At 35.5% G+C, this 27,694-nt stretch overlaps 1 protein-coding gene across 24 annotated transcripts in view; it reads right to left on the bottom strand.

Annotated features, from left to right (window-relative positions):
* Positions 1 to 2,106: 2,106 nt before the first annotated feature.
* LOC106153989 (CUGBP Elav-like family member 1) overlaps positions 2,107 to 27,694 on the bottom strand; it is a 35,690-nt gene continuing 10,102 nt past the window's right edge. For 3 of the 24 annotated variants that reach the window (XM_087001950.1, XM_013528155.2, XM_013528162.3), the window contains exons 4-19: positions 25,606 to 25,654; positions 20,371 to 20,502; positions 18,911 to 18,990; positions 16,884 to 17,027; positions 16,418 to 16,478; positions 15,765 to 15,839; positions 14,936 to 15,079; positions 13,001 to 13,072; positions 11,813 to 11,911; positions 10,979 to 11,029; positions 9,949 to 9,981; positions 9,286 to 9,552; positions 6,884 to 6,985; positions 6,495 to 6,638; positions 6,187 to 6,346; positions 2,107 to 4,204 (exon numbers count right to left, since the gene is read on the bottom strand). In XM_087001950.1, coding sequence (XP_086858076.1) covers positions 6,219 to 6,346; positions 6,495 to 6,638; positions 6,884 to 6,985; positions 9,286 to 9,552; positions 9,949 to 9,981; positions 10,979 to 11,029; positions 11,813 to 11,911; positions 13,001 to 13,072; positions 14,936 to 15,079; positions 15,765 to 15,839; positions 16,418 to 16,478; positions 16,884 to 17,027; positions 18,911 to 18,990; positions 20,371 to 20,502; positions 25,606 to 25,654 — 1,581 coding nt within the window. In that variant the 3' untranslated portion in view covers positions 2,107 to 4,204; positions 6,187 to 6,218. The remainder of the gene's footprint in view (positions 4,205 to 6,186; positions 6,347 to 6,494; positions 6,639 to 6,883; positions 6,986 to 9,285; positions 9,553 to 9,948; positions 9,982 to 10,978; positions 11,030 to 11,812; positions 11,912 to 13,000; positions 13,073 to 14,935; positions 15,080 to 15,764; positions 15,840 to 16,417; positions 16,479 to 16,883; positions 17,028 to 18,910; positions 18,991 to 20,370; positions 20,503 to 25,605; positions 25,655 to 27,694) is intronic. The other 21 variants (XM_013528157.3, XM_013528156.3, XM_013528159.3 and 18 more) reach the window with 21 other exon arrangements.

The raw sequence follows: 27,694 nt of genomic DNA, 5'->3' as shown, positions 1-27,694 counted from the left end.
GTGATAAGCTACTAAGGCCGTTTTCAATTATTACGGATTTTACCGCCATTTTCTTTACTATATCTTTCCTATCTGTTCAGTTGCAAAACACCCAAAAGGGAGGTTTTTGAAGCTCAAAATTTACAAGATTACTTATTATTATTATTATTATTTGACGCAGTGCCAGATGTTACTTCTACAGTTGGTGCGCATAGTTGGAAGTCTGGAACCTGGGCGAAAGCCTTAAGATTTCCGAATTAAAATTGGATAGTGTGACATATTCCTATTTCCGATCAACATCATGGGCGTAATGGAACAACGATATATGCGCTTATCAAACATTTGGCACATTTTTTTTAAAAAACTAGACGCCTTTAGTAAATAGTGGCGTAAACAATCACAGAAATATTGATACTTACAAGACATAATTCCCTCTAAGGCCCATAAAAGTTCAATATTGCAGGGGTAATCCTTGAGATTCGGACTGCGCCATCCACATTCTTGCGTCTTCTCAATATGGTGACTTTCATGGAGGACAGCTCACATCGGGATGACCGACTCATTGTTATGTAAATATCAACAGGTATGGCTCATTACAAGTGAAAACTTGTGGCCGCTTACTTTACTCGCGAGAAAAGTGAAAGTCGCTGGTTTGATAGAATATTTTTTATTGAACAGATTAAAGGATTTCTCTGTTTTGATTGTTACATTTGATGTGCTCAAACGCTACTGAACACATGAATATTACATGTTGCCGATCGCGAATACGCTGCGACCCAGCCCAAACTATACACTGCGTCTTGTCGTGCTGTTATTGGTTTTGACAAACAATTCAGTTTGTTCATGTGTCCATTACATTATAATGATAATGATTTTAAATTTAAACATATTAACAACGATGAGCTTTAAAAGTAATTATTGAAAAAAAATGCATTCCGGTTGTACAGCTCTTGGCAGAATTGGCGACATGGGTCTTTAAGGCCGTCGCTGGTAACAATTATACATACCAGTACGCCAAAACAATATTACTCAAGATTCCAGCACCTTCGTAATAATTTGGTCGATGCATACATTTATCAGTGATTGAAATGCATTGTAATAGTTTTTAAAATTGAGTCGGGCTCTGGAGAACAATGAAGGCGGAGAAGCAAAATGTTTATAAGCAATTTGAAAAAAGATGATAACAAATGACACTTTCCAGGGTGAAAAATTATGCCTTTTTGAACCTTATTGTGATGTCTGCTGCCCATTCTGGTACCTTATGTATTTTCATTGGTAATGACAATTTGTTATGCAAAAGGTGTAACAAGAGGTTGTCAAGCTATTTTTGTTGGCGGACTTTGACGGTGTGAAGTGATACAAAATTGTTTAAAATCATTTATGAAATACATCATAGTAAATGTGAACTTCAATGCACTAGAATGCAATTGTGAAGTGCTCGTTGTATACAACGTACATTAAACCGTGTCTTGAGTTCATATTCGAATGGCTTTACTCATGTTTAAAATAATAAAACCAGGAATGGTTTTTCACAATATTTAGGTTTTTCACAGTATTTTCTTTCTGTTGCAAAACTTAAATTTGCAGAGCATAATGGATTTTTGCCACATTGTTTTTTTCTGCCAGCATTCCATGTCTTAACTGTTCAATGCAATGAACAAAACTTGCCGCCATTTCTTTTCAGAGGTATTCCTTTTAACAAAATCTGGTCGTTTTTTTAGGTGACTGTTATAATTGTATTCCCTAAAACAGATGTACTCTGACACCTGGATGTAGAAACAAAAGTGATTGTTTTGAAATTCTCCATTTTAAAATTACAAGTGCATTATTTTGTGCTTTGGAAATTATGCCTCGAAGTCTGCCAATTTTGAGTTCTCCGACATACCCCTTTAACAATAATAATTCAAAATCATGGTTGCCTGCACTTATGGCAATGAGAATTTTAATGGAAAAATGTCAGTTTTGTGCAATTCTTTCATTGAAAAAATAAAGGGAAATTCATTTTTGAGCTTTCCAAGTGCACTTCACAAACATTGACTCCCAAACTTTTGAGTGAAATAGGCCTCGATTTTATTCTTATTACTGAGAGTTTATGTATACAAACAAAATCAACAACAGATACAAATGTGCATTTACTTCTGCAATTTATTTCCATTTTTCACAAGATAATAGCAACCCACAAAACAATATACACACTAAATGTACTAGGGTTGATGGACTAACAACAAGTTTATTTTTTTCAAAAAAATAAAACCCTTTTTTTTATGAAATGCCAAAGCATGTTCTGTTGAAAACCAGTAAAAATCAAGTCAGTCAATTACTTCATGATGCTCACATTTCAAAAAAATAAAATGACTGTCAGTCAAAACTGTGAGTATTCACTGCTAATCTTTATCATATACAACAGTAAAAACATGAATGAATTGAATAAGAACTGGAGACTAGTCTCATTTTTCTTGATATAAATGTTTCATCCAAAAATGATATGTATCCGCAAAAAACCCTACCCTTCATAGTGTAATCAATGACCTAGGAGCAAATATGGGCCAATCAATGACCTATATACAAAAGAAGGTCACTGGTGTAATGTTGTGTATATAGCTGCTTCCACAAGAAGCCAATGTGACTAGAGAAAAAAAAAAACATGTATGAAATATAAACATGAAGGCAAGAGAAAGGTGTCCAATAATAAACAATGGACATAAACATGACAACAATGGAGCTGCTCCTTGTCAGCATGTTCAGCACCCCGCGATAGATAAAAACTACTGGATGATATGTTGTGCTAAAATAGATCCTTCTCTTTTAACTATTATTTTTATTTATTTTCCTAATTATTACTATTATAAATTTTCTTGTAATTAAATTAATCATGTCTGTAACATGTCCAACATGTTTGTCCAATTAAAAACAACACACCTTGTCATTCACACTTGGCTGGACCTGGTCCAGTTTGTTTAGATGACCATTAACTGGGAACCTTGCCGGACAGAGAGAGGAACAGGTAAACTACCAAACTGAAAATTATCCATACTCCATGAAGAAATACTTTGAAAATGAAATTAATAAAAATATACTTAACATTGTATAAGAGGTAAAAATCAAAACAGGTTAAAACGAAATAATACTTTCTTCTGCTACAAAATTGCACCTATTGCTGAGATCATAAATAAACTGTTTTCCTTTTTTTACTTATTTTACCCTTTGAATATCACTGGATCTTAAAAAATAAAATGACTTAGTTGCCCATCTTGGGACTGTGTATACTGGTGGTTCCATCTAGAGGCTGTGTGGGGTACCTTGTTCCTCTCCTGTCAGCCAGCAAACTGACATAACATTTCACTTGAAGTAAAACATGTTTCACAGCACAATGCTACCTAGAACAAACATCAACACAGAAAGAGCTGCTGTTGAGCAACCGTGTAGATCACACTTAGAACATCCAAGAAGTTACTTCCATGATTTCAGTTACACAGCACACATAAATAATACAATATTACCCAGTAACCATATCATCAACATCAACTGATTGCTGATTTACACTGATATGAAACACAAGCACAAAAAAGATCAAACTAGTAAACTCACCTATTAATATGTAAACAAATATTAAATTTTCAAGATAAAACAAATCAAAGCAAACTGGCTGCTAAAGAAAGCTTTGCCTGCTTCCTATTTACACTGCGGGGTACAACCACAATGGACACTAACATAACACAGTTTAACATCAAAGAAATAACAACAGTTAATAAGATGAGAAAAAGTGACTAAAACCAACTTAAAATGACTGCGATTTTTTTTTTCAAAAAACGCCATACAATAACAATATTTGTTACAAATATCCATGGAACGAAAAGTGTCCTGTGTTGTCTCTAAAACCTTTGCGTCCTCTTTAAGACAGGCCTGTCCTTGTAAAATAAGACTCTCAGCCTTCAGAATAATCATCAGAAGAGGGCATAAATGCCATTTACACCCTGTTGTGCTCATTTAAGACTGGGCACGGCAGAGGTGTCTTGTTAAACTGATTAGTGACAGTACCTGGCTAAGTTACCCTTTGCTCCGCAAGGCAGTCTTGGCAGTAAGGAGTGACAGCAGCAGCTGTAGCGTTAATTTAGATGTTGGCCCACACGGAGCACGCGTACGTGACGGACTGACAGGAAAAGTGTGAGAAGGGACATGAAGACGCCACGCTGACACGGGATACAGACGTCACGCCACGTGTAATCTAAAGGAAAGAAGATAAGCACAGGGTTAATTTATGGCATTGGTAGACATTGTGTTAGATGTGGAAATGTTGGGTGACATTGTGTCAGGTTTAACAGTGTGTTATCAGACCTGTTTCACACAAAAATATCTCATTTTGGAAGCTGAACTAAATATAATGGTTTTTTGAAATTTATAAGGCAATAGTGTAATTAATCAACAGAAAGAGTGAGGTGTTAAACTGTGAATTAATCCAGGGGCAAGCCAAAATAGTATTCTTTGGGGTTGGAAAAAATTCATCAAAAATTGTAATTGATAAATTCACAACACAGATTAACAAAAAATGACTCATTGTTAATCAACACAGAAAGCAAACCCAACAAAATGATCAAAATGACAAAACCCAATTAGTCAAATAATAAACCAAAGATCAGTATGACAGTTGCAAAAATGCGTAACATAAAATGTTTACAAAAATAACTAAATTAGAAACAGGCGTCACGTCACACTGACAGGTCAAAAGAAGAAACTTAGTTATTTGTTACCACTAAGACAATCTTAGGTATTATTGAAAGACTTGTAGATCACAGTTATCAATTCAAATTAGTTAGAAAAAGTTGTCCTATAATGAATTCCTGTCTTTACAAAAATTCAACACTGATGATTGTGCGTACAGTCATTAATCTTTACAAAAATTTGGCACTCATTGAATTCTTCAGTTCTTTTTTTCTCATACAATGCATTTAGTCTATGCTATTCAACAATGATTTCATAGTAATAACATGAGCCCTATGTCCATAACTTTTCATTGTCCACTCTTAATACTGACCACTTCAGCATCTCCATTCTGTATTCTAAAGTTACATAGTACTCTAAATCACAGTGATTGTTTTCTATTCATCATTAAGAAAAATTATAATCTGCATAAACATCTTACTCCAATTTGACTAATATTGAAGATACTGAGGATAAATGCAGCTCAGCACAAACTATTCAATCAGTGACACTACATAAATTAAATTATTGGTGTCATGAGTGCAAGTGAAAGGAACATACTCAGTGTCAGACAAGTTCAATAATAGCAGTGAGGGAATGCATGGTATCAGTCATCTGGATGACACTGTCAAAAGCAAATGAGAAAGTCAAAAGTGAGGGCACAAATATGTCGTTGGTACGGATGGTATGGATATGGTTTAAGATATTATAGGTATGGTGTCAGTGGAAAGGTATAAGCATGGTGATGATATAGGGATGGTGTCAATTGGTATGGTATATGCATGGTGACACATGTAGTATAGATATGGGGACAATGGTATGGCTTATGCATTGTGGTGGTACAGATATGGTGTCAGTGGTATGGTATATGTATGGTGATGGTAGAAGTATGGTGTCAGCTGTATGATATATGTATGGTGATATATACGTTGTCAGTGCTTAGGTATATGCATGAGGGCAATGATAAGATTTTGGTATAGTAGTTGTATATGTATAGTCTCAGTGTTTAGGCATAGGTATGGTGTTAACAGTTACAGGTGTGGTGTTGTTATTACTGGTATATGTTGTCAATGTTACAGTGTTGGAGGTGAATATGGGGATATGATGTTAGTAGTGGTGCCTGTATCAGTTTCTTTCTGAGTAAGAGTTAGTGTCAGTGACCTCTGGCCAGCAGTGGGGATATTGCCACTATCCTTGTCATTTTTAACAATGAAAGAGGACATCTACAGCACCCAAGTTTTATTTGAGCATCTTTGAGCTTGAAATTTCTGGAGAGGTAGATGATCCATTGCAACTCTTATAACTGACCAATATAGAGATCATGTTAATGAAGTTATCCAAGTTATCTGACATCATCTCACTGATACTGAGACTAAGCACCAGTATCATATAATTTTTTTTTCTATTCTGTGTAAGTCACACATCAGTATTAACGACAGTGGGGGTTGACAACTGTGTGACACCATTACGATACTGGGTAGGATTCGACGACTGTGTCACACAACCTACCTCTGTAGAAAAATACCTCTGTTAATTCCAATTTAGTAAGGTTTACTGTCATTCTTGGGACGTTTTAACTGCACTTTGAGCCGTTTCATTCCAATTTGAAACCCATTCATAGCTGTTATGGCTGCTTGAGCTGAGACAGGGTTGTCAAAACTGACAAAACCTGCAAATTACAATTTATACAAATACATTTGCAACTAAAACTGAAAATCTAGAATTTGGCATTCATTAACAATTTCCTACTTTAATATGAACCAGAAAATATGTAAAAGTGAATTACGTAAAAACTGCTACAAAAACTAATAACTCACCAAAACATTTACTAAGATTTGTATGTTTGTCAATGAAGACTTTGGCAGAGACCACACTTCCAAATGGCATGAATGTCTGCATCAGATCATGGTCAGTGAACTCCTGTGGCAAATGGTATATGAACAAATTGGCACCCTCAGGTCCTGGAATGAGGAACAATTGAATATCTCAACCAGTGTCACATCTAACACAATGTTATTTTCAGTATCACATCTTAAACACCATTAGCAGATGGTTTCAATACTGCTAATGCAATTCCAAATCACTAAAAAAATATCATTCTATGAAAAGGTGATACAGGAATAACTACAACAATATAGGGCAATTGAGTTACATGATGCAAATGTCTAGTATTTTGTATGCATTGTGATAAGAAGTTTTTCTGTACCGTTGGTCTGTTTACCTTCTGTCTGTTTCCCCGCTGGCGTGTTCATGGCTGCTTGAAGCATTGCTGAAGCAGCTTGTGTGTTGAAGGCATTCGGAAACGTGGCTGAAATAGAGACACTTAAACATGGCTCAAACAGACTACAAAGAGGCACAGTATTCGGATAACAGGTTAAAATGAAGGGTGTAAAAGGACAATAGACGTATATGAAAGGAGTCTTCAATTGTACAAAGGGCGGCATAATTCAATGTTTTCTTAACATGTGAGATGAAAATATATTAAAAAAGAAATCAAAAGTTTCACCCCAAGCAGCTGAAAAGTAGAGAACATTGAGAAAACATTCATCGCTACCTTAGATATTATATATTAAGAATATTGACTGCAAGCAAACAGAAGAATTCCCCATAGACCAGAACTAAAATGAATAATTAACATACTTTTGTAAACTAAAATGCATGAGGATGCTGTATTGAAAACATTGCACTATTTTGAAACATTCCAGGACAAGGAAACAACATAAATATGAATCTTCTAAGAATACATCTGTCACTATTTTCTGTTTTTTTTTCTTTGCCCACTGTCTACAAAACAGCTTAAAGCAGGAATTCATAATTAAGGTAGCCAAACATCAAAGATCAATCCAACAAGCAAATATGGGAGGGATGCATCTTTTGATAGGCAGGTATGGCAATGTGCATACAGGTATGAGATACGTATTGCACAATGACCTTCATACACATCAAGGTCAACTATATATAGGCAAAGTCCCAAAAAGGTGAAGGTGTAGACACTCGCAAAGCAAAGAGCTGATGCTCATCTTCAAAGGGAGCCGGAAAAATGCTTAGAAAAAGCACTCAAAATCCAATCTTTAGCTTGCGGGACTATCTTTGATCTAAGGTGCAATTACAAAGTGCAGTAGCCATAAAATAATAATAACAATAAAACTGATCTTTCAGTGCAACATCCAAGAAAATGCCAGCACGTGTCTGGAAGCAACCTGCTGACGTCCAAAGACATTTAACACTGAGGCACCTCATGTAATAACCTGCATACTGTTTACACTAAACTAAAGGGCAAAAAACCCATCACTTTTATTATTGACTAGTAATAGAAACTGGTAATTAAAAGCACCAAAAGGCTTTATGTCTATAGTGCAGTATGCTGCAATCAGTTGTTTTGCTATACAGACTGTTAACACATTCTGAATTCAAGTGGGGAGTTTGTCCAAAATAATAAACCATCCATTAAGGTAAAAGTCCCACTTGTCTCACCTTGTTTACTGACAAATATTTTAGATTTTGGCAATCTTATGTCTAATGTGTTCACTTTAGTCTGATCCATCTTGACCAAGTGCAGCATTCAGTGCAGGTTGTTAGAATGAGGTGCTGTATATTTTAAATATAAAACATGCAAAAGGGTCAGTATCTGGTCACTCTACAGCCCACCACCACCACCTCCCCACAGGCAACTACCCTCTCCCAGACCTACACCCCTGATCAACATATTGACACACATCATCTTGGGTATACTGGGGCAATGGGGGAATATACAGGGGCTGGCAAAACAGGACCAGGTTGGGGGGGAGGGGGGAAGGACGAGAAGTATTTGTTTCCCAGAATCTATTCCATACAATTCATGTTAAAATGTTGCCATCTATTTAAACCTCACACCACAAATATGGGGGGCATTGGGGAGTTGGTGATCAGTTATATCATGGCTCAGTTTGTCTTGTAATCTTGGTTTGGCAAGCAGTGCTGGAACTACTACAAGCTTCAATCTGGCAGCCAAGGTGCTGTGAAACTAAGAACTGGTAAAATTTGGTGAGACAGCCTCCACAGCTGCCATTTTATTTGATTTTCGTTTTTGATTAAAAAATGTCTAAATTTGTGAGATAAAACAGTGAATTTAAATGTACTTTTTTTCAGCATAATATAACACTATTCATGTGAAAAAACAAAATCTCTGGCCTTATTACTTTGGTCAAAGCAGCACTGCAAAGTTAAGTAATTGTGTGAGTCTACAACACAAACTCAAAAATACAAAAACAAAAAATTTGCTCTAGCTTCAATTTGTCAAGACAAGAGTAGTAAGTAGTACTGATGGTGGTGGCTCCCTCTAGTGAGGAGAACTAACACCATTGATAGGTGGCTCCCCCTGGTACCAACAACCAGCCATTTTGGACAAGTGGCTCCCAATTTTTGAGGAAAACCAGCTCTATCCACAGGTATCACACCACCAACAGGTGGGCCTCTCTTGTGAGGATAATGAGGTGGCTCCCTCTTTTGAGGAGAACCAGCACCATCACTGAATACAAAAACAACAAAGCAGGACTACTACAACCAGGTGGACATCACACGTGTGGCGACACACGCCAAGATGATGAGATATCAAAATGGGATCTTTACCTTGATTGAGTAAACCCGACAAACCTGCATACTGCTGGATCCCTGAATATGCCTGGGACAGGGCGTCCATGCCACCAGGCTGGCTGGCTGTCATGGCGGCAGTGCTGTTGCCATAACCGTTCATGTTGGTGGCAGCAGCAGCAGCGGAGTTGGCAGTGGAGTTGAGCGCAGACTGCATGCTGCTGAAACTGTTGCCTGTTGTCATGGTAGGCATCCCAGTGAGAGTGGTGTTGGGGTTACTGCTGACACCTATGGAGCCACTCCCAGCTGAAACATAATAACATGAACCAATTTAATAACACAGTGGTAGACTTGGGATTGTTTTACTTCAGGACATCGTGGCTATTGCAAAGAATCTAAAGACAACAGTTTGTTGTAAATGTAGACTAACTAATTGTCCAATAAAAGAAAGAAGTGCATTATCATGTGCTCAGGTCAAGCAAATAAGCTTGTGATATAAAACTTTACTATATTTTTTTATTTTGATCAATTCAGATTCTTTGTTTAACCAACCCATATCCATATCAAAAATAAAGCAAGATAAACCTATAATGAGAAGCAGAAACAGACAAATAATAAGAATGCACACAAATGATAATGTATACAGATACACTGGATTGTAGTCATGCATTATAATCTTATTACAGTTCAAGTCTCACCCACCTACTGGTCTGTTCAACTGTGCCATTAAAGCAGCTTAGGAGAACAAAAACATGGGTTGTGTCAAGTCGGATATTCAATTACAAATTATAAATGCAATAAATAAGTAATGATGTTAAAAAATGCAGAAATCATGATAAAAACAGCAAGGAAGAAATGCAGACAGAAATCATAACAAAAATGGTGTACAGCTGTATCTACACAAGGTGCCACGCTAAACTAAAAACAGTGAGCAGTAAAAAAACATGCTACAAACAAATAACTAAAGAATAAAGAAACAGAAATAAGAAAGAAACACATTAAAAAAAGTACAAAGGTTAGAAATAAGCTTTCATTTCAAATGAATAACTTATGAGCTGTTAAATAATCTGTACAATGTGTATAAAACAATGTATAAAACATCAGCTCAGAAATTATTCACTCATATGACATGAACTATACATACAAACTTTTAGAGAAAAGGGATTTGCATCCCACTTTTTAAAAATAATTGATAAGCAGAGTTTTATGTCAAAGCAAAGCAAGACTTAGAAAAGGGTATTGGGTGAAATTTTGAGCTATTGAGAAATCACTGGATAGCCATTGTAGTCTGAGAAAGAAACTAAATGTGTCTGGTTCATCTTTTGGTTATCCACCGATTTCTTCAAATACAGTTTGTTTCTGGAAGATTGAATTTGAAGTGTTTACATCGTGGGCAAAGCTGAGGGTGTGATGATGTGAGTTAAAATGGTGTCAAGTGTGATAGTCGGTTGTAAATGTGTCTTGTGTGACAACAATTGAGATGCCACAGCATAAAGTGACAGCCATTACATGCCAGTGTGTTAGGTGTGACAGTGTGATTGTGTGATTGTATTAGTATGTGTTGTGAAGATAATAGCATGCTTGATTGTATTGGACAACTTGATTGTTGTATCACTGTGTATAGCAGTGTGGTAAAAGTACATAAAGGGACAGCTACAAATGTGCCTTTGTCAGCCTGTCAGTTTATGTCATAAAGTGTCAGACCAAGATGGCTTTGGCCTCAAAATTTCACCTTCTTGTGTGCCCATATTCCACCCTGATGACTGAAGACCATTACTTGAGCCTGAAAGATGACCAAGTGAGACGACATCATGCGCAGTCACATAGAGTACAGTACCATGATGGCTGCTTTCTGCAGATATTGTACAGAAACACATCCAATACAAAACACACATATTGATATACTGTAAATACCACTAACTTAAATACATATACAGGCAAATAAATACATAATATAATGGTAGTTTGTACATAGAAATTATGGGTTTGGATAAATATTCAGTCACACAATCATACTGTACTGTGAACAGACATGACATTGATGTCTTTAGATAAGTTCTGATATATAAGTTGTATTAACCCAACTAGACACATGTACTACCTAGGATATATACTGTAAAAGTTTGATTCCTTCATCAGGGATAATAATAATAAAGTTAATTGAAGGGTAAATCTACATTGTGTGAATAAGTTGTAGAAGATAGTATTCTTAATGGTAGCAGTATAAGAAGTAATGGCCTAACACAGTTAAGATATCAGTTCTACAGGAGATTCCACCTCTATATAAGTTACTATATAAGTTAATACTGAAATGCCAGGTTGATTAGAAATATTTTGTTTTAAAGAACAGCTTTTTTATTTAGAGATACAAAAGAGGATTGCAATCCTTTCATTTTTTTACAAGAAGAAAAATTAATTAATAAATAAAGGAATATGCCTGTCAAATTCAGTGATAGACAAGCACTACTGAGAACCTGCCAAAGGCCCAGTAATGAGTGTTATTTTCTAATACACCTGGCTGGGGAAGTAAAGTAGGTTGTACGGTTGGTCCAGCACTGTGATTTACCTGCATGATTCCCATTCATTCCCGTCATGCCTGATGAAGTATTATTTGTTTGATTAGCACCAGCAGCCGCAAGCTGACTCAGGGCAGACAGATTCAGCGCTGAGAAAAAGACAACAAGGACCCACAATTGTAAGCTAAACAGACACAGTACAGCATGCAACACATATCATGTCAATGAAGGGGGTGTTCAAAGACGAGGCTTTGAAAGTGGCATGGTCCAAAGTGGGCCACATTGTGGGTGGTTTTATGAAATGTTTTGAAAGGTAATTTAATTAATAATTTGGGTGAGGGACCTCCTATAAAACTATTTGTATTTTGAAAAGAAACAACTCTTGGTTAGAAACATTTTCTACACCATAAATATATAAATAAATGTATCTCATACAGCAAAATTATATGTATAACTCACCAGATATGCTAGACTTACAATATATATTAACACTCCATTATAAGTCTAGCACCTGGTAAGTTATTCTTGATTCTTAAAGGGCCATGAATGCCATCAGTACTGCAAGTATCTGAGGTAAACATTTATTATAGAAACATACCTTCATAACAGGTAAATTTTAAACGTATCAAGCAATAAAAATGTCATAACCAAACATGCATGACCAGCAGAGTGAAATAACTACTAGGTAAGTTTTGTGTAACACTAGACAACAATACACAAGGGTACAGATATATAACATGGTTAAGCCAAAAGCTATAAAAAACATACAGCAACGATTATTAAGACTTCTAACTACAAGTCATGTAATTCTAATGTAGAAGGAAATTAAGAAAGGAAATTAGTACAAAACCATACAGGTTATCTAGAGCATTAAAGTTAATTTATCTGTTATCTATATATCACCTAAGGTCATATCCTTCTCTTTGTAACCTCAAATGATTTTTTTTTGCACTTTTAGTAAGTTCACTGTGTCCACACATTCAGAGCACACAATAAGTAGTTACATTTTCTGTACATTTACAACCTGTGATATTAAGAAACTTGTTAGATTTTTTTTTTTTTTTTGCATTATGATAATTTTATCCAATATTTATAAATTCATATATATATCAACATACTTAAATGTTAGAGCATATCACAGGCTCTAAATGCATTAATTATTAATTCAGTCAACATTCCCCCCCTTCCCTTCTACTATCACACCTGGAGTCCATGCATCAGGTGCTATAGAAACTCACCTGGATTGGAGGCTGCAGCCAGTGCCGCTAAACCCTGCAAATTCTGAAGGTTGGACAAGTTTGAAGTATCACCTGGAAGAGACACCAATCTATAAACACACAGGTGTTCCAGTTGCTGTGACAGTTTGTTCCCAGCTTGATGGTTTGGCAAGTGTGACTGACAGCTAGGTGGATTTAGTGCGTCTTGTTCATGTAGTTTTTAATGAAATAACTGCTTTAATATTTTGTTTGACGTGTTTTCTATAATACCACACTATCAAAACCAAATGAAAAAAAAAAATTAAAATAAAATAAAGTAATAATAATAATAATAATAATAATAATAATAATAATAATAATAATAATAATAATAACTCAATGCATAACTTAAAAAAAACACTGTTTTAGCTATGTTAGTTTACAACTAAAAGAGATACACAAACAGGATAAGATGAACAGGGACTTAGATCAGACAGGCACAGTGAACCAAGACACGGCACAGACAGAGACAGTCATTAAAACATTGATTTGCCAAACTTTGGGCACACAGAACACTTGGACATAGTGTTTTTGCTATGACCACTCCTCCGAAGATTGTAGTAATAGTAGTGATTTATCTAATTTCAATAGTTTAAACAAATCATTTATATTATTTATCCAGAATATTTCAAAATCAAACTGGGAAAAAAAATGACAAATGTTTGACTCTCCTGGTAGAGAGCTCTTTCCTGGAATGGGTCTGGTTCCCATGACTGGGTCAATATCAAAGAGACCAATATAAAATGGTGTTTTCTTGCCACTATGAGGGTGAAGAGGGTGAAGCACGGAGTAAAGACCTGGTCAAGGTAACTGTAAATGATAATTTCAAGCAGCATGCATACAGCAGATTAGGTTTTATTATTGTCCAGTGGGGGAATGTCTTTTCAGGGCTTAACATATCTGTAAAGACCAGCTGTAAATTGTTAAGCCAGCTACTTACTTATTGGATGTCAGCTAGACTTTAAATAACAACCTCTTGCGGAATAAAAAGTTCAATGTGAATGCAGATATTTCAAAATGCATTTCAAAACAAAAATAAAGGGGAAAAAACAACTACTACATGTAAAATGAACACAATTCAACAAGTATAAGCTTGTAATGTGCAAAATAAATAAACTGAAAAAAACAAAAACAAATTAAATGTAAAAAAAAAAATTAAATCAGTATGTAAAATGAAATAAATTAATTCACTTGTGCTCTTGATATAAACGATTAAAATAAGAAGACACGTGGGTGTGGAGATGTATAGGGATAAGCACACACACATCCTATATATGAATGGAATCATATCAGCTCACAAAAAGGCCAGAGGTATATAATGAATATCCTTCCTGGAAGCAGTGTTCAGACCTAGCGATACGACCTTGAGCTTATTTCTACATTTATGGCATATGGTTCATACATATATGTATGAGATTTACATAACTGTGGTAGGTGTTCTAGATTGACATATGCTATGGTTGATTGTGGAACCTTGAGCATGATAATGGTCTACACTACTTCCACTTTGTCGGGTTCACTGTAGCCCAAGAATCGAAGTCGACAACAGTCAGCTTCTCCATTTTCAAACTGCCATATACACCTACTTGTCACATCTGAACTTCAGCAGCAACGATTGAAGTTAACTGCACCAATTGCAGGACTATTACCTGCATCACATGCCCTACACTGAAACCATGAAATCCTGATAACTAAATAGAAGTTTCTGATTGGTGCTGTGAATTTCACTCAGACACGCTGCTAAAGGTCAAGCTCCAACTAGCATGTGCATATGGAGACTTCAAAATGATGAAGCTGGAACGGAATCAGACCTCGGAATGGTCCTGAACCTTGGGATAGTCTAACTGCCTCTGTTGGTTGAATTGCCGTATTAAATGTTCGCATGTGGGAGGTGTGCCATGCAGTGGGTGGTTGTACCTGTAGCAGGAATAGCTCCTGTTGTATTACCAGTGTTGTTGGAAGTCCCGGGAGTTCCCGCCATATTGTTAACATTACTAGAGGCCGCCATCAGATTGCCAGTCTGCGCAGAGGAAGCAAGATTGGAGGCCATAGCTCCTAGGCCTACACAAAACACAAACACATATCACAGTACAGCACAGTACTTAACATGACAATACAGCATCTAACGAGGTTAAGGTGAAACATGTTACATATTTTGTTGGTATCATGTAAGATATGGAAACTAAATTATGGAACAACCACTACTATCTTTAAGAATAACTAACAATATTATATGCTTTAATTTCAAATCTGTAAAATTCAATTACTTTAAGCCAAAAAGCCACGACAGCAGAAGCATAGCATAATCTAGTTGCCATATGCATGATGCCAGTAAACACAGTCAGACCAAACATTAAAACAAAACAAATATATTAAATTAAATAAGCAAATAATCTTTCTAAAAATTCAACAACGGAATACTGAACAAAGGTCTGGAAATAATACAGAAAAAAAAGATAAAATAATGAAACAAATGCACTGAAGGGAGTAACAAGACAGCAAGACTAGAAGATAAAAGACAAGTTGGAAAAAATCAGAAAGTGAGAACAAACCTCATCTTGCAGCAAATTGTTCATAGAGCAAGAAACGGAAAACAAGAATTTAGAAAAAATACAGCAAGCTATTCTTTGAAGTTGAGAAAAAAAAAGTTGGATGAAAATACAAAGAAGGAAAAAAATGGACAGGACAGAACTTAAACAGCACCACTCTGGGGACCAAGCAAGCTATGGTAGGACACCATGTTTACCTGAGTTATTTTGTGATGCGCTGGCAAGAGCTGCCGCACCTAGAAGCTGCTGGAGAGACATCGCATTTAGACCACCTACATAGACAGGAAAAACCTCTGATAAGACAGGCCAGGAATACTGAACTTGTCTGGATTTCTTAGGCCTTGGCTCTACTTCATTTGTTCAAATCCAGGCAAACGCCATGGTGTTGGTGTATCAAAGTTAATGTAAAATTCCCATAACCTCTTTTCTTAATGTCATTAAAATGCAGTAAAAGCAGAATCTGAGACATAAAGCAACATCAGTTTGTGGTTCATACATTCTGTCCAGAGTGTCTTTGAAGTTTCTGATCTAGACAGAAGTTTCTTTCTCAAGCTATGTGCGATATGTTTTGTTTGTTCCCTCACCATTTGTATGACATTTAAACAGCACAAACACTAACAATTCTGACAAAATACATATAACATAAAGGTTGTGCAAATAGGGTGGGGAATAAAAGGCAATGTAATTAAATGAACTTTCACCTTTAACAACATAAAAAACCCTTTTTGTCAAATTAAATTTGTTGCAAAAACCACCTGTGGAATAAGCCCATATGCCATTTGTCTGTGGGTCAGGAAACTGTGTGAGGTAGTTAAAGCATGAAACCATCAAGATCACCAAGAGAACCCACCTAAATTACTGAGATTCCCCAGGTTGCTGAGGTTCCCAGATGCTGCAGCATTCTGTAAGAGCTGAAAAGAGACAAGAAAAAGAAATGGGATAAGTGACAAATGGTTCTACCCACAAATACTGACTGGCTACGTAGCACAGTTTGTGTGTGTGTGTGTTTGTCTATGTATACATCAAAGAGTAAAAAGCCTGCATTATAGCTATACTGTGCATAAAGCTAGCAACATTATGTATGCATTTGTACATAAGATTATTCATTTCAAGGTTGGATTACACAGAAACTTCATGAAAGGTTGACATATGTTGCCAGCTGCAACTGTTAACATCTGAAAAAAAAAAAAAAAACAATTTCCATGGTAATGCGCATACTAGTAATTATCATACTTGCCAGTTATTTACAAAAAACTTTTTATGTTTGTACATCAAAAATTTGTAAATAAATAAGATTTTACTGTTAAGTATTGTACCGATAAATACTGTGGTCCTAATGCACTAAGATTTGATAGGTTTGCTAAACTGCTGAGTAATGTGGCGTTAATCTGTTGTAGTTTCTTCTGTTCTTTTTCTCTGGCCGTGTCTGCAAACTTGACAACTAATGGAGCAGAGCAGCCCTGGAAGAAAAAAAGGCGATCTTTAAAAAAAATTTATGGCAATTTGTAATATGTTTCTTCGTTATAATCAGCTATTGTTAAGATTATATTCTTTTAACTGACAACTATGGGGCCATTAAATTTGGGAAATTTAAAGGAGAAGTCAAACATACAGTGTTCCCATAATGATAATTTTAAAATACAGAAATCTTCTGCCACAATTCTAAATGCATTATCACCAATTTAAAAGTTTTCCAAAGCAGGTCAACTTATTTTGTCACATATATTGGGCGCAACATGCAAGCCAGGAGAAATGGAGAAACATTCACGCATTTTTACAAGATATAAATCACATGCAAAATGTCATTTCCTGAGAAAAATTGCAGTCTAGATTACTTCCCAGCTGTGTGTATTGTTTGATCACTTCACTGGGTGTTGAACAATAAATGATTTGAAGCATGTGCTTTCAGACCAACTGGTTTCCATTAATTTCTTCACATCAGTCCAATATAAATATATATATATATTTGAAATATCTTTCGTGTGTTCAAATGAAACATCTCTTTTATTGTAAAAAAATTTGAGCACATGAAATGAAAAAAAGTATCAAAGCTTTATGAAAAACATTTCTAAACAACTGTGTTTCGACAGATTATTTTGTACTTGAGACCCGACTTTCCAGAATGCTGGTACATTCAACTTTATGGAGCATTTGATACAGCATTAATTCCACAGTTTTCAGCAGAACTGTGTCTTACATAATTCCCCCTTAAAATGTCTGACTCAATCTAAATGCAGCAATTCAGAGGGCATTAATGGTTCACAGCCTGCCTTGTTATAAAAGATGTTCTACATCTGGTTAATTTTGAACAAAGCACCAAATAAATTGCTGGAATTAATAATTAAAATAATGCAGTGCTTGTAATAGCATCACAAGTGCAGAGCAATGAAGTCGGAAGGCAAATATTCATCTGTGACCAATCAATATCTTTAATTTGTGGGTTGGTTTTAGGCAGTGTTAACTTGGTCTTCATAAAAAGATAACAATGAACTTAAATGAACAGAACTATTGAATCTTGATAGCATCATAAGATGTGATTTCCAATCCCAGGAGAAGCAAATTTAATGATGGAGAACTAGGAAGGAAAACCTACGAAAAGTACCCCAACCCACATACAAGGATAATACTTTCACTATCCTATTTGAGTATGTTATCACAGCTATACGGGACTACACTGACCACCTGAACCCTGTTAGCCCTCACATTCAATATACCACCCAGGGAGACCTCGGATCTTTTCCACGAAAGTCTAAAGTCAGTTTTTTGACTAATTTCTTAGCCTAGTAAGCCCAAGGAAACTAAGTTGCATCACATAAAAAATAAAAAATCTAATTTATTTTGTTTTCCTAGTCTTTTGGCTAAATCTCTTGAGTAAATTTTGATCATCTTGACAAAGGTTTTATACCTTAATGGTGTCTCATTTAGGTATGTATATATACTTAAATAAATTTTTAAAACTCTCGGAGTCCAAAAACCTTTTTTGTACAACAGAGGTAAGGTACCCTTCAATTATACCTGTCTTATTTCCCCATATGATAACTCTATCACACCATGGCCCTTAAGTGCCTGAAGTTTGTCATTTTACTGATATCCAAAAATGAAAGCACAGACTCCTATGGGGCATGGTTCTATCAAGATCGAGGTTTATAGATATTATGCATACTTGGTCACAAATCACCAATTTCAGCACCAATATTCTTGATCAAAATTTGAAGGTAACTATTCCTGATAACAGTGTTGTATTTCCTCTCATCTGTAGAATGGCCTTGATAATTATTAAAGGCTGCATCTTAGTGCACATGTTCTAAATATAAAGTAACAGTATATAATATTAGTACTGTACCTCCATTGTCTGTGAATGATGCATGGCCTTGATTGCGTTCTGGGCACACTGTCTGGATACAAATGTTATAAATGCACAACCTGAAAATATAAGCTGGAGAGTAAGGTAATGAAGTCACACAATCTGTGGGGTTTCATTTCTCTTCCAAATCGAACTTCCTTGAAGATTAGCAATGGTAAAAAGGATTTTCAAAATGAGTTGCAAACGAAGCAGTGTAGTGGTAATATAAAAATCCATGAGTAGCACTGATTTACATTTGTTGTTAACATGTAATTTACAATCACTGTTTAGTCTATAATAAAGTCAAAAATTCTAACCACACACACACACACACACACACACACACACACACACACACACACACACACATTGGCAGACATTCATGCTAAAGAAAACTTGAAAATAACCCTTTCTTGCATTAGCTGCTCCTCTTATACAAAGATCCTGCACAAAGTTTAAAGGGCAGAGTGTGACTATATTGATATATCCTTTCATAATTTCTACAGAAGCCAACTTTAAATGAAGGCAAACAATTTACCGCAAACATCTTCCCAAAATGGGGAAAATCTATCCTGTCATTGACTTTCTTTTATAACTGTTCATTGTGGAAACAAAATTTTAGTTGCTTTTCAATAAGTTGGTGAATGAAAAAATGTAAACATCAATGTCATATCCAAAATTTTCTTTTTATAGTGGATCATATGAAACTAGCCAAATAATTGGGAAATTGTGTAACCAACCAACATAAAAAAACAGTTTGAAAAAGAGCCATATGAAAGTGCTATACTAAGGTCAATTTAAAGAGGACCTTGGAAGTTTTTAAGTAACTGAGAACCTTTTGACATGATGTGCAACATAAAACCATAAGTACACAAGGAAATACCAATCCAGCTTTTCATGCAAAACTACCAAAATACAATTATAATGAAAAGTGTACAAGTAATGCTAAGAGAAACCCCTAGAAGCTATATATTAACATCACTATAGTTCTCAGGCATAGAGACCTACAGAAACTTCTTGAATAAAGGTTATGCAGCCTTAAATATAGTGTTTGACCTTCCCTGCATAAAGTTCAACTCAGCTGTTTCTTGTGTAGCAGTTCATTCTAAACTATAAGAACTGCCATTAAACATCCCCATATCAATCATACTAACACACCCAACATAATATTGCATACAACAAAGTGACACACAATACTTTATAATTTGTTATGTTATTTCACCACATCAAAAGGTTTGTCAAATAAATGCTACCACAAATATTGTCTTTTTCAACAATCTGCACACACACACACACACACACACACACACACACACACACACACACACACACACTTGCACATGCAGCACACTGGGACACACCCAACACACTGCATCACACCTAACAAACTGCATCACACCTAACACACTGTGTCACACCTAACACACTGTGTCACACCTAACACACTGCCTAAACCCTACCTCTGCTCTGTCCATTCTGATCCCTGAGAACTGTACACTCTTCTATCTGACCAAATGGAGAAAACATCATCCTGATGTCATTTTCATTCAATTTCTTTGCTACCATACCAATAAACAGTTTTCTTTCTTCAACTGAAAAAAACAGAAAAGAAAACAATAGCAGTTAGATTTTACATGGAGAAAAGCTATATAGCAAAATGAAAATAAAATTATCAAATACAGACAGTGCCTTGGATTTGGACAAGGTTTTGACAGCTGCTGGATGAAAGCCCTGCTTTTTTCATTCACAGCAGAACTTAATGCAATAATCAATAAGTCAGATTTTTACAATGACCAGTTATTCCTTATCTTAACCCTGTCATAGTGTCCCTAAAATTGTAAATCTTATAAGAAAAGCCATGTGAGATATGAAGAAATGACATCCTAGATACTGAAAAAATGTTCTGTATAACCAGGAAAGAACACGAGAATGTCAGCACCATCATCAATGTCAGGCGCTTACAGACAGGAGATGTAATAGATGCCACTGCCATATGGTTAAATATATTATGTAGTTGGAAATGCAGATTTTGAAAAAAAAAAAAAAGCATGCATATACATATATATCTACAGTATATTTTGTGGGATTCTTTTTCAAAAATTTTCTTCCTTCATTATGATTGTTCACTTCTATACACTACTTATTTAGTTCAGTTTGCAGCCTTCTTTTTAAATTATCTTCTGCATCATAACTGTTCTTTTCTACAGTTAGTATACCTGCAAATCAGACTGTTCAGTTCAGAATGCCAAAAATATTACTTGTTATACATTGCTCTTAATCAAGTGGCTTAACCTTTTTGTTTATTACTTGGTGAAATTAATTAATGGAAAAAATTTTCAGTGAAAATATTAAAGCTCACAGATACCTCAGTGCTAATAAAACATTTATCTCACATAGACATCACATAATAATGTTGATTGTATGATGAAAGGAAAAGGAGATTAAAAATTGAATGGTATGATCAGTCCAGAAAAAAATCTGCCATACTGACAAGAATGAAAAGTATTAGAGGTATAGGGCTGCTTCAGAGTAATGAGCGTTGCTTATAAGGCCATAATTACCCTGTCATACCAGAGGAAATTGAAAAATGTAAGCAGGCTTCTGAAGGTTGAATGCTTGCAGTCGGTTTCACCTGTCTGACAGATAACTAATAACCAGACAAGACTGGCCGACATATGCTAATACCAGTGAACTTTTGCCAGAGAGCATATCTTGGGAGAGAAATTTGTATTTTCTTGCATTACCATAATCTGAATAATTCTCGACAAACACACGAAAAATCACTTTTCATCCCACTTTTTTTCAAAGACAAACGGGAAATTAAACAGCTTTGTTGACATCAATATTTAACCTATGCATTTATGTGAATAATTTTTTCTAAAACTCAGTTATGCAAAACAAATTGGGAAAAATCTTCCAGGCTTTCTGTGATTAAGGGATATTATTGCTGACCAGACTGAAAAGTCCACAGAATGGTCAATGTCAAGGCTGGACATAAAACAAAACAACTGGATAATTAGATAAGAATGGCCTGACATTATAACCCGTCTATTTCAATAACGTAAATGGAGAGAGAGCCTGGAGTCAGATAAGGTGTATATCTAAGTATGGATAGATAAGAAGTTCCACAAACACAACTTATTGCCCAAGGGTCTGTCTTGATTGTCCAACTGTGACAATGAGGCTTTGTGGGAGGACTAGGCAGCCTTAATAACCCATTTTCATATTTAACCTCTGACTCTTCCAAGGAGCACAAATCACAGGTTGTCTGCTTGATAGAAATAAATGACTCTACCCCTGCAATCTCAACCCAAGCTCATCTCAACATGCTTTATTGAACCAAATGCAATAGACACTGAATAACACCCTGAGAGTTTATTCAAAGCTATTGCATTAAATGATGCATAATAATAATAATAATAATAATAATAATAATAATAATAATAATAATAATAATAATAATAATAATAAATAAATAAATAAATAAATAAATAAATAAATAAATAAACTGGTTAAAAGGATAATTTAACTATTTTTGATATAAATAAAACTTTGCTTTAGATCATAATTAGCAAAAAAAAAAATGCTCCAGCCACCTTCAAGTACTGCTTACATTTGTAGATAAAAAGGTTAATAGGAATTACATATCAGTTGAAAAGTTAATCATCTCCCAACCTCAGTTCACTAACTATGCAGAAAAACTCTAGATAAATGCCAATATTTGTATGGATTCCCACTTTGTTGATGATGACCTTATGGTTGTATCATTAACTGGTCTCAATTCAACATCGTGCTAGCTTTCAGACAAGCTCTAGAAAAAAAAATCAGATTTGCAAAAAATGGAAAGATATTGGAAAACTGTCTCACATCATGTCACATGCAATGTCATGATAAATTAGGCTTCAAAGTTAGTGTGGTGATTTAACTAATTAACAGGTGTGAAATACTTAATACAATGAACTAATCTCAAATACCATACTTTTCTATTGGTGTCTAATCTCAGCCACACCTTTTTCAATAAGTTCAACAAGTGTATCCAAATATATGCCATTTTAACCTTCTCTTGCCCCCCCCCCCCAAATTTTTTTTCAATATCGTCCAATTTTGATATTTTTATGTGCCATGTGTTTTTTCTTTTTGACTCGCAAAAAATGGAAGTCACCTATTAGTGAAAAGCTCTTTTTTTTTTCGCAAATAGTACACATCCAACCTCCCTTTTTAATTAAGCAATGCCCTCCCTACTACCATTTTTAGGTAATATACCTAAACCAAATCCATTACTTTCTTACACTCATTTGTTCACTGAAATTATCTTCATCTAGACACCATACATAACCTAATAAGTTACCTCAAATGTATTTATCTTGTGTCCTATAGCAAGGAGAACTCAAAACACATCCTGAGGGGCCCAGCACTGACTCATGTTATTTTAAAAAGTGGAATTTAACTAGGCCATGAACCAATCACCTCTGCATGGCAGTGCAGTTCATACATCATACGTAAATCATACCAAACTACCATCTACCAAAAAATGTGCTCATTTTTAGATAAAATTCCTCCTATGCCTTAACTAACCAGCTACAGAAAGTTATATTGACCAACATGGATAGCTACAACACACTTTGCCATTCTGCATGAATCCAGACACGACAGTATTCACAAAAGGGAAAACATAGTAGCAACTTCCTCAATTTACAATTCTGCCATTTAACTCTAAATATATTGTCTAGAAAAGTCCATTTCACATGTTATATATCATATGGGGTTTTAATTTAAAAGCAGCTCAGCACATATGAAAGCTTGTACATCAAGTACATGATGTACTTTGCATGAAATCACTTCCATGATAGATTGTTTCCCTTTCTCCACACAGGCACACCCCCTCCTTCTTGTCACTCAGGTCATCTCAGCAATTAAAGAAAGAAATATTGTTCCATGGTTAAAATCCTACAATGATAACGACCTCTTTGAGATCTAATGGGGGTAGGGCTGTAATATTTGGACACTTGGCTAGATAGATGCCAGAGTAACTTAGATATGAAAGTTAACAAGGGTGACATTGAAGTGTCACGAACTTCAACAGTGCCACTTCAAGATAACTATCAGCCTGGCGACAGCTTAAATGGAGAAAGCTGACAATAATTGCTGTGTGCATATCCATGTCAATCACATATATGCCATGGAATTAATCCAAGAATATGTGAATAAATCGACTGATTACGGAGGAAATTTGATTATGACAATGCTTTTTCAAGTATAGGCAGTTAGGTCACTCAGTTCATTCTTAATTACAGCAAATGGATGCGTGACCAAGTAGAGGTCAACAGTTGGGTTAATTGAACCTTTTTTAATTCTGACAAGACTTTATTGCTAACCAACAAGAAGAAAAAAACACCACAATCATTTCTTGAATGAAAAGCCATAGAAACCCTTTACAGTTCGATGGGCAAAATCTTTTGATATTCATAACTATCTACCTCCCCTTTCCCCCAAAAAAAATCTAGGGGGTGAAAGATAGGACAAACATACCTTTTTCTCGTAATTGCATTTTAAGCAGTTCGTGAGCTTGTCTAGTCAGATGTTATAATTTTTGATTCTGGTAAAAAGTGGTCAAATTGGATTTGCATCTGTTGGTGGTTAGTCATGATTCTATTTTGTACCATGCAGTGGTGTGTGGCAGGCATGCACCAGTTGATTTCCACCAGCTTAGTCAGAGAGCAAACTTCAACTCCCTAGAACTAATTGCCTGCATATAAACTAGTCTCCATAGCTTAGAAACTACATGTCATAGAAAGCACATTATGTGATATTTTTCCTCCTTTTACCACCATGCCAACTGTTCAAATGTAAACCAATATGTTAGGAGCTTAGTATTTAATCTAAAAAAAAACATTATTTCAAAATATTAAGAATTTTGTGAAATTAAACAATTAGGTAAAGGTTTCTGAATGGTCATCATCGTTATAGTTACCTTCATAGGGTGAAACAAAAAAAAAAAAAAAAAAAAATCCCCCCCCCCCCCCACCACCACCACCACCAACTGTCAAGGCTAGAGAAAACAACAGATAAGGAGGCATTTTCTTCAAGACAATATAAGACCGTTAATAGGGAACCTTGAAGTGCTCAATGAAAACTGACCCTTTTAAGAGTTCAAAGCACTTCCATTTCTCCCCACAGCCATTGTTACATGTCATTGCGATTCTGTTTCCGTAATTGGTTTAGCATGGTGCATGATGTGGGTTACCAAGCTGGGAAGCAATACTGTTGGGCGCGGTAGTTTGTTGTGTTAAATGAGACGCAGTGCTGGATATGACAGCTTGTCAAGAAAAAAACAGGTACTTGTACTGATGACAATTGCTTGCATCATGGTAGCACAAAATTTTTGATGATGTGAAATTATTTCATAATTTATCAAATAAACTTCATTCAGGCCTAAGGAAAAAAAATTACTCGATTGTGTACTGCTGATTGGTATTCAATTTGGGAAAAGTTAACATATTTTCCTAAATCAAAATAAATTCCTCTTGGACTCAATCAGCACTAAAGCACAGAAACAGCTGTTAACTTTAATTTGGCCAAATGTTGCCCCCCCCCCCCCCCCTTCCTACCTTTTAACAGACAACGAGTCTCTGTTAGCTCATTATGCCATGCTATCTGTATACAGTATGCAAGCAAAACAGCAGAAATATGCTTACCATTTCTTTTTTCACTGTCTGCAGGTTTCATCTGTATAGGATGATGCATCTAAAATAATAAGTAAAAAGCATGTTATTAATCTGTAAATTATTTTTAAACAAAAGAAAAAACTCATGCTTATATCACAACATAACTTAGTCATGTTAACTAATTCTAACAGTTATTCCGAAAATGTGTATAATCACATTTACAGAAAGTTTTGTCACAATTTAAAATCAGAAGATACACACATTCACATACCCCAAAAATAGATTGATCATTTTATAAAGGAACAAAAAAGATTTCTGAAACATCTTCTTTCCCTGTAATAAACCACACTGTGGCATACATCCCCCCAGAACAACTTTGTCACATTAAGTCAATTTGCAAAGGAAGGACAGAAAAACAAAGGCCTATCTAAAAACACAATAGCCTGCCGTTAATTCCAGGAAGATGTTATCAATACTGTCACAAAGGACCTGTGATGATATTTTCCTTATCAATGGAACTGTGGGCACCATACATCAAACACCAATTAGTAAGAAAATAAGACTGAATGTGGCATTCATATGCCATTTCTTCAGCTCCGCTGATTTCCCCATTTCACTTTGACTGAGAATTAACATTTGACAGATAGCAGGTCTCATTGTTCTGTGCAATAACAGTTCATTACACATATTCTGGGTAAATACCAGCAGCTTGATTTATGCACACACTGTGATAAGGTTGTCACAGCAACTGTTAAATAATGAGTTGCCATGGCAACTGCAGGATGTGTGACATCAATGCGGATGTATATGGAAGGTGAAACTGGCGTCAGGAGTAGAATCATCATCATCCAATTATTGAGTGCTTAATATGGCAGACACTACATACTCAGAAAACAGAAACCATCTATACAACACCCATTAAAAGCAATTCCTTAAAGTGTACATAAACACGCAAAGTGGCAACATTTAGATACAAATATCCATTTCATCTGGTTTAAAATCACTTAAATTAATGATTTTCCTTGCTTCATTCAATGGTACAACATCTATTTTGTATTAACTGGCATACAATACACTAATTAAAGGGGTAGTATTTAGTATATTCATTGTCTTAAATCTTCCCATTTCTTTTTAGATAGCGTGTATTAGTGTCTAATGGCACATTTCATCCTGCCTAGACCCTTCATGTTATGAACTCACAGCCCCCCTCCCCTATTTAAAAAATGACAATTTCACCTGTAAAAGCATGTAACTAGCACAAGATAAGGCCTTAAAAAGTAATCTTAAAAACTGGTATTTACAGGGTATGTGGCACTTGGCACTAGAGAGATCATCAATCAGCACTGGAAAATCACTGAGGATCCCAGGAAAATGTCTTATACTACCTACAATCCCTTACATTGAAAAAATTAGGTTTGTCTGTAGAAGATATATGGATTCCTCAGTCAAAATTCTTGTGATGAGCAGATTGCATGTGGTGGTGGTAGTCATATTAAGATATGCATCTTTAACCTGTGCCATCGCTAGTGCGGATTATTTAGTTTCTTCGTGAAATCCTTGCATGAGTCCCTACATTAAGGATATTAGTCCTGCATAAAGAAGTATCTCAAGAGACTATGAAGAGACTATGAACACTGTAACACAAGAACAGATAAAGGATTGCCAGTCTCCACATATTCTAGTTTAGAAAACATACTCAAACACAGTGTCTGGTATTCAATAGTCATCCAAGAGGTGATATAAAATGTCATTAAACAGGAATATTAGCACCAGTTTGAGACCCTTGCTTTATCAGAAGCCTTTCGCTTATCAATTCCCCACTTAGCACGGAGTATTGTACAACGACATGATAAGTCTCTCCTATGGGTAAATCACGCTGCATTGGTTTTGTGCTTCATTATACAGCTGTGTTCATTTATAAAGAAAATTGGACACTCAGCTCTTCAGTGCAAAATTACAGGACATCAACTTCTATCTCTGAGCTCCTAAACAACTTTATAAAATGCTTTGATAGTTTAATGGCTTCATTCCACAAATCTTTATCAAATAATTAGGCTGTTGATCTGTTTTGAAAATGATTCAGAGGTCATTTATTGCTATCAATCTAAAGCATTCAAAG

Source organism: Lingula anatina, chromosome 1 (assembly GCF_051362555.1).
Source record: "Lingula anatina isolate TDL-2025a chromosome 1, LinAna3.0, whole genome shotgun sequence".
NCBI lineage: Eukaryota > Metazoa > Brachiopoda > Lingulata > Lingulida > Lingulidae > Lingula > Lingula anatina.
Note: the sequence above shows the minus strand (reverse complement) of the source record. Positions and strands in the feature narration are given on the sequence as shown.